The 8415-nt window shown below is 48.4% G+C and overlaps 1 protein-coding gene across 2 annotated transcripts; it reads left to right on the top strand.

Annotated features, from left to right (window-relative positions):
• The first annotated feature begins 6692 nt into the window (after positions 1–6692).
• LOC135275694 (glyceraldehyde-3-phosphate dehydrogenase-like) lies at positions 6693–7715 on the top strand. Of its 2 annotated transcripts, XM_064378036.1 has the most exons (2): positions 6693–6821; positions 6876–7715. In XM_064378036.1, the coding sequence occupies exons 1-2, from the start codon at positions 6693–6695 to the stop codon at positions 7698–7700; spliced, it is 954 nt and encodes a 317-aa protein (XP_064234106.1). In that variant the 3' UTR covers positions 7701–7715. The 2 variants fall into 2 exon arrangements, with proteins under 2 accessions (XP_064234106.1, XP_064234105.1); XM_064378035.1 differs by having other exon boundaries at positions 6693–7715.
• The last annotated feature ends 700 nt before the right edge of the window (positions 7716–8415 follow it).

The following is an 8415-nucleotide window of genomic DNA, read 5'->3' on the forward strand; positions in this document are numbered from 1 at the left end:
TTATTTTTGAGATAGAGTTTCGTTTTGTTGCCCAGGCTGGAGTATGGTGGCACGATCTCGGCTCACTGCAACCTCTGCCTCCTGGATTCAGGCGATTTCTGGCTAATTTTTGTATTTTTAGTAGAGACAGGGTTTCACCATGTTGGCCAGGCTGGTCTCAAACTCCTGACCTCAAGTGATCTGCTGGCCTCGGCCTCCCAAAGTGCTAGGATTACAGGCCTGAGCCACTGCACCCACCTCCCTGCCCCCACACACTTTTTTTTAATGACAGGGTCTTGCTGGTCTCTCACATAGGCTGGAGTAAGTGGTTTGTGCACATCTCACTGTAACCTTGAACTCCTGGGCTCAAGCATCTTCCCACCTCAGCCTGCTGAGGAGCTAGGACTGCAGGTATGAACCACCACACCCAGCTTCACCTGGAGAGTTTGTTAAAACACAGAGTTCTGGCCAGGTGCCGTGGCTCATGCCTGTAATCCCAGCACTTTGGGAGGCTGAGGAGGCAGGTGGATCACAAGGCCAGGAGTTCAAGACCAGTTTGGCCAAGATGGTGAAACCCTATCTCTACTAAAAGTACAAAAATTAGCTGGGTGTGATGGCGGGTGCTTGTAATCCCAGCTACTAGGGAGGCTGAGGCAGAGAATTTCTTGAACCCGGAAGGCTGAGGTTGCAGTGAGCCGAGATTGTGTCACTGCACTCCAGCCTGGCAACAGAGCGAGACTCTGTCTCAAAAACAAAACAAAAGAGAAACAACATAGAATTTTCATCTGGTAGGTCTGGGACACAGAATTTGCATTTTAGGTGATGCACTTCCGCTGCTGGGCCAGGCATTCTGCTCTAGGAATGGTTTTCCCAATATCTCATCCCATTGCTTCAAGGTTGTGCTCTAGCCCTGCTGGAGAAAGCTCCTGGGCAGAGTCTGAATGTGAAGCTGATGCAGGGATCTTATGAAACTGCCTGTGCAAAAATTGTAGCCATGGCCGGACGCGGTGTGGCTCACGCCTGTAATCCCAGCACTTTGGGAGGCCGAAGTAGGCAGATCATGAGGTCAAGAGATTGAGGCCATCCTGGCCAACATGGTGAAACCCCATCTCTACTAAAAATACAAAAATTAGCTGGGTGTGGTGGTGCATGCCTGTAGTCCCAGCTAGTTGGGAGGCTGAGGCAGGAGAATCACTTGAACCCAGGAGGTGGAGATTACGCCACTGCACTCCAGCCTGGTGACACAGTGAGACTCCATCTCAAAAAAAAAATTGTAGCCATGAGAGAAGTCCAACATAAATTGACTCCATCTTGCTTCTAAACGCACAAGCTAACTGCCCTTGCTCGTTCCTGGGCCTAGGCCAAGCCAACTATGGGAAGACTTTAGTTGATAGTTTAAGTTGAACAAGGATGATAGCAGTCCCTTCCCAGAACTGACCCCTCTGGGACTAAAACCACCTTTGTAAGAGTAATGAAAGGCCACAGTGATAGGATTATGGGAGCAGCATGAATTCTGCTAAAATGTAGGCATAGTTAAATGATAACCAGCCATTCTTCTATAATTCCTTGATGCTCAGGAGTCATGTAGCCAGAGGTCACAAGATTTGTACCTTCCCCATTTGCTCCTATAGATAACATCACTATTACCAAAATTTAAGATTTGTCTTTAAGATACTTTTCAGACATTTGCATGTGGGCAGATCAATGGAAGCCACCTGGATTGTGACTTTTACCAAGGAGCCAACTCAGCTGGTCCTGCCGCAACGGGATAGTTCCCTTGATCCCCTTCACCGGAGGGAACTGGAGTGGCTCCTCTAACTCAGCCCACCACTGGCCGCTCCTCGAGGGAGAGGGCGCACGAGTGAGTGAGTGCAGTAACTGGGGCAAACAAATGCTAGAACTGACCAGTCATTCCTCTCAGGTGGGAGCAGGCTCTGTGCGGACCCCGCAGCAGCGTCCAAGCACGTTACAACCAAGGTGTTCTCAGCTCTGCTGTCCAGGGACAGCCAAGCATCAACCAGCTCAGTGGAGGGTCAAAGTGGCAGCCCCTGATCTGTCCAGCTTCCAGGAAGAATCAGGTCATCCAAACCTCAGAAGTTAGCCGCGTCTATCTGTAGTCTCTGATGCTCAGTTGCTTCTCTGCTTGTTGCTCAGCTGCTTATGTTGCTCGCCAGCTAAAGTCTTTTATGGGCACAGGATAGGGGCGGGGCAGCCCAAAAAGGCAACATTTGGGTGGGAAAATGGGGTCAGCTGATTTCGTTTAAGGCTACAGTTCCAGCACTTTGGGAGGCCGCAGCAGGCAGATCACCTGAGGTTAAGAATTCAAGACCAGCCTGGCCAACATGGTGAAACCCTGTCTCTACCAAAAATACAAAAAGTTAACTGGGCATGGTGGTAGGTGCCTGTAATCTCAGCTACTTGGGAGGCTGAGGCAGGAGATTTTCCTGAGGCAGGAGAATCGCTTGAACGGGGAGGCAGAGGTTGCAGTGAGCCAAGATCGCATCGTTGTACTCCAGCTTGGGCAATGAGAGTAAAACTCTGTCTCAACCAAAAAAAAAAAAAAGAAAGAAAGAAAGAAAAATAAATCTTGAGGCCGGAAATGGCAGCTCACTTCTGTCATCCCAGCACTTCGGGAGGTTGAGGAAGGAGGATCACTGAGTCCAGGAGTTCGAGACCAGACGGGGCAATAAAATGAAATCCCATCTCTACCAAAAAAAAAAAAAAAAAAGAGCCGGGTGTGGTGGTGCACAGCTACCCGGCTATAGTCCCAGCTACTCAGGGACTGAGGCAGGAGGGATGCTTGAGCCCAGGGGGTTGAAGCTGCAGTGAGCTGTGATTGCGCCACTGAACTCTAGCCTGGGCAACAGAGCAAGACCCTCTCTCTAAATAAATTAATTAATTAAATAATAAATTGACATTAGATAGGGCAAGTTTCCCTTTCTCACTCCTCTTTCTGCAAGTGTCTCGACTATTCGTGGCCCTTTAGTCTTTATTACAAATTTCAAAATTGGCATGTCAAGGTTATTGCAAAAGTACCCAGATTATAGAGACAGAAAGCAAATTGGTGGTTGTTGGGGGCTGGGAAAAGGGAAATGGGCAGTGACTGCTTTTGAGTACAGGGGTTTCTTCAGGGCGGTGAAAATGATTGAAACTAGAGGTGATGACTGCACAACAATGTGAATGTACTAGATGCCACCAAATAAAATAGTTCACTTTAAAATGGTTGATTTTATGTTTTGCAAATTTCACCTTACTTTTAAAAAATAACAGGCCAGGAGCAGTGGCTCATGCCTGTAATCCCAGCACTTTGGGAGGCTGAGGTGGGCAGATCACGAGGTCAAGAGATCCAGACCATCCTGACCAACATGGTGAAAACCCATCTCTACTAAAAATACAAAAATTAGCTGGGCGTGGCGGCTCAAGCCTGTAATTCCAGTTACTCTGGAGGCTGAGGCAGGAGAATCACTTGAAGCCAGCGGACGGAGGTTGCAGTGAGCCGAGATCGCACCACTGCACTCCAGCCTGATGAGAGAGTGAGACTCTGTCTCAAAAAAATAAATAAATAAAATAACACTTGGATTCTTCATACACACAAACTGATAAAATAAATGTTGATAAGCACTAGGTTTTAGGGTAATTTGCTACATAACAGTAGACAATACAATATCCTCTGATTTATTTTCTTTCTTTTTTTTTTTTTGAGATGGAGTCTCACTCTGTCACCCAGGCTGGAGTACAGTGGCCCAATCTCAGCTCACTGGAACCTCTGCCTCCCGGGTTCAAGCAATTCTCCTCCCTCAGCCTTCCAGGTAACTGGGATTACAGGCGCACACCACCATATCCAGCTAAATTTTTTATTTTTAGTAGAGACGGTGTTTCACAATGTTGGCCAGGCTGGTCTTGAACTCCTGGCTTCAAGTGATTCACCTGCCTTGGCCTCCCAAAGTGCTGATATTATAGGTATGAGCCACTGCACCTGGCCTCTCCTAAGGGTTTCTGTGAAACACAGGAGATCTTGAGTTTTGCCCAGAATGTTCTCTGGTATATAGGGATAGGAGGTAAAGCCCAGTGCTCTACCAAGATAATGAGAGATGCCCAGGCGGGGTGGCTCACGTGTGTAATCCCAGCACTTTCAGAGGCCAAGGCAGGCAGATCACCTGAGGTCGAAGTTCAAGACCAGCCTGACCAACATGGAGAAACCTCATCTCTACTAAAAATTAGCAGGGTGTGGTAGATTATTCCTGTAATCCCAGCTACTTGGGAGGCTGAGGCAGGAGAATTGCTTCAACCCGGGAGGCAGAGGTTTCGATGAGCCGAGATCGCGCCATTGCACTTCAGCCTGGGCAACAAGATCAAAATTCCGTCTCAAAAAACATAAAAGATGAGAGATTTCCGAATATGGTTGGAGGGTCCTACTACCTTAGTATAAAAGCACTGAGAAAACAAAAACACATTTCATAGGAGGAGGCAGCAAGAAAACTTGCCTGAAAAAAACAAATCTCTCCTGAGAACTTGAAACCACAAGTCAGTCCTCCTATAATCTGTGCTCAAACGAATATATGCTGCCGCTTTCGTCCAAGAAAACCCCAACAACAGGGGGTTCCTGGGTTGGTAGCACACCCAGGTGCCAAGCAGAAGCAAATACGAATTCTCTCTGGAGGAATGGCGCTTTAACCCAAGACTCGAAGTTCTCCCACAGATGAAGTTCCAGGGAAACAGAAAGCAGCTCACAATCAAAAGCTATAAAGCAAACAAGCAAATAAGAGACCGTGAAAGCGTCGAAGAGACAGGAGACTGTGGGATCCGTCTACAGCCTGGATTTCAACAGCCGGCAACACGATCTTCCAAGAACAGAAGTGAAAAGAAACAAGTCACAGAAGACCATATACTATGATTCCATTTACAAAAAATGTCCAGAATAGAAAATTCTATCCGGACAGAAAGTAGATTCATGGTCACTCAGAGCTGGGGTGAAGGGTGGAAGGATGGGTAAAGCCATAGCTAAAGGATGTGGGATTTCTTTTCTTTTAAGTGATGAAAACTTTCTTTTTTTTTTTTTTTTTGAGGTGGAGTCTCACTCTGTCGCCAGGCTGGAGTGCAATGGGGCAATCTCGGCTTACTACAACCTTTGCCTCCTGGGTTCAAGCAATTCTCCTGTAACTGGGACTACAGGCGCCTGCCACCATGCCTGGATACTTTTTGTATTTTTAGTAGAGATGGGGTTTCAACATGTTGGCCAGGATGGTCTTGAACTCCTGACCTCATGATCCCCCTGCCCTGGCTTCCCAAAGTGCCAAAAACTTTCTAAAATTGATTGTGGTGATGGTTCCATAATTCTGTGAATATACTTAAAGAGCTTAACTTCTTCTACATTTGAAATGGGTGAATTGTATAGTATGTAAATTATAGCTCAGTAAAGCTGTTATTAATTTTTCATAAGAGGCCAGGCGAGGTGGCTCCCGCCTGTAATCCCAGTGCTTTGGGAGACCGAGGCAGGTGAATCACCTAAGGTCAGGAGTTCATGACTAGCCTGGCCAACATGGTGAAACCTTGTCTCTACTAAAAATACAAAATATTAGCTAGGCGTGGTAGTGGGCACCTGTAATCCCAGCTACTTGGGAGGCTGAGGCAGAAGAATTGCTTGAACCTGGGAGGCGGAGGTTGCAGTGAGCCAAGATTATGCCATTGCGCTCCAGCCTGGGTGACAGAGCAAGACTCTGTCAAAAAAGAGAGAGAGAGAAGAAAAGAAGGATGGAGGTGAAGTTCTACCTTCAGGATGTCAGCATGAGAAGTTCTGTGGACCACTTCCCAGTAAAACAAGCATAAATGGAAAAAATTATATTAAAAATCATTTAGGGGTCGGGTACCGTGGCTCATGCCTGTAATCCCAGCACTTTGGGAGGCCAAGGTGGGTGGATCATCAGGTCAGGAGTTTGAGATCAGCCTGGTTAATATGGTGAAACCCTGTCTCTACTAAAAATACAAAAATTAGCCTGGCATGGTGGCACGTACCTGTAGTCCCAGCTACTCAGGAGACTGAGGCAGAAGAATCGCTTGAGCCCAGGAGGCAGAGGTTCCAGTGAGCCAAGATTGCACCACTGCACTCCATCCTGGGTGACAGAGCGAGACTCCATCTCAAAAAATAAAAATAATAATAATTTAGGGTGGGAGTGATGGCTCACGCCTGTAATGTAATCCCAGGACTTTGGGAGACCAAGGAGGGCGGATTGCTTGAGCGCAGTTCAATCCCAGCCGAGCAACATGACAAAATCCTGTCTCTACAACAAATACAAAAATTAGCTGGGCATGGTGATGCATACCTGTGGTCCCAGCTACTTGGGAGGTTGGGAGGTAGAGGCTGCAGTGAGTCAAGATTGCACCATTGGACTCTAGACTGGGCAACAGAGACCTTGTCTCAAAAAAAGAAATTAAAAAATCATTTAAAGTAATTGTCCTAAGAGGTTACTGCAAATGAAGAAACATTTATTTAAGAAAACTGAATAAAGGCCAGGTGTGGTGACTCACACTTGTAATCCCAGAACTTTGGGAGGCTGAGGCGGGTGGATCACCTGATGTCAGGAGTTCAAGACCAGCCTGACCAACATGGTGAAACCCCATCTCTACTAAAAATACAAAAAATTGGCTTTCTGCTCCTCCTGTTCGACAGACAGCCGCATCTTGTCTCCCATTGCCAGCCACATCCCTGAGACACCATGGGGAAGGTGAAGGTTGGAGTCAACAGATTTGGTCGTATTGGGCGCCTGGTCACCAGGGCTGCTTTTAACTCTGGTAAAGTGGATATTGTCGCCATCAATGATCCCTTCATTGACCTCAGCTACATGGTCTACATGTTCCAGTATGATTCCACCCATGGCAAATTCCATGGCACCGTCAAGGCTGAGAATGGGAAGCTTGTCATCAATGGAAATCCCATCACCATCTTCCAGGAGCGAGATCCCTCCAAAATCAAGTGGGGCGATGCTGGCGCTGAGTACGTGGTGGAGTCCACTGGCGTCTTCACCACCATGGAGAAGGCTGGGGCTCACTTGCAGGGGGGAGCCAAAAGGGTCATCATCTCTGCCCCCTCTGCTGATGCCCCCATGTTCGTGATGGGCGTGAACCATGAGAAGTATGACAACAGCCTCAAGATCGTCAGCAATGCCTCCTGCATCACCAACTGCTTCGCGCCCCTGGCAAACGTCATCCATGACAACTTTGGTATCGTGGAAGGACTCATGACCACTGTCCACGCCATCACTGCCAACCAGAAGACTGTGGATGGCCCCTCCGGGAAACTGTGGCGTGATGGCCGTGGGGCTCTCCAGAACACCATCCCTGCCTCTACTGGTGCTGCCAAGGCCATGGGCAAGATCATCCCTGAGCCAAAAGGGAAGCTCACTGGCATGGCCTTCTGTGTCCCCACTGCCAACGTGTCAGTGGTGGACCTGACCTGCCGTCTGGAAAAACCTGCCAAATATGATGACGTCAAGAAGGTGGTGAAGCAGGCTTCGGAGGGCCCCCTCAAGGGCATCCTGGGCTACACTGAGCACCAGGTGGTGTCCTCTGACTTCAACAGCGACACCCATTCTTCCACCTTCGATGCTGGGGCTGGCATTGCCCTCAACGACCACTTCGTCAAGCTCATTTCCTGGTATGACAATGAATTTGGCTACAGCAACAGGGTGGTGGACCTCACGTCCCACATGGCCTCCAAGGAGTAAGACCCCTGGACCACCAGCCCCAGCGAGAGCACGAGAGGAAGAGAGGCCTTCACTGCTGGGGAGTCCCTGCCACACTGAGTCCCCCACGACACTGAATTGCCCCTCCTCACAGTTTCCATGCAGACCCCTTGAAGAGGGAGGGGCCTAGGGAGCCCCACCTTGTTGTGTACCATCAATAAAGTCCCCTGTGCTCAGCCAAAAAAAAAAAAATACAAAAAATACAAAATTAGCCAGGCGTGGTGGTGCATGCCTATAATCCCAGCTACTTGGGAGGCTGAAGCAGGAGAATCGCTTGAACCCAGGAGCTGGTTACAGTGAATTGAGATCGCACCACTGCACTCCAGCCTGGGCAACAAGAACGAAAGCCTGTCTCAATTAAAAAAAAGAAAGAAAAGAAAACTGAATAAAACTTGTTAAGAACAGCAAGAGTCTGGAACTTGCACCACAAGCTATTCCCTATCCACACCCCACACTCCCCTACGCTCTGTCTGATGGACGCTGCAGTCTGCACAGGTGTGAGCCAAAAGAGAGGACTGCTTCTCCCCTCACCTCCCCAAACAGGGGATACAATGAACAGAGGCTTCATCCCACCAATGGTGGGCCAAGAATACTGGAACCCTGATTGTCCTCGCCCCAGCTCACTCATAGGGCAGAGGCTCTATACCAAGGAAAGGCAAGGGGAGAAGATCATGGCTACCACGCCTGCCCAACATCC

The sequence above is a fragment of the Aotus nancymaae genome, unplaced genomic scaffold (assembly GCF_030222135.1).
Source record: "Aotus nancymaae isolate 86718 unplaced genomic scaffold, 86718_ANA_hifiasm-v0.15.2.pri h1tg000018l, whole genome shotgun sequence".
NCBI classification, from domain to species: Eukaryota; Metazoa; Chordata; class Mammalia; order Primates; family Aotidae; genus Aotus; species Aotus nancymaae.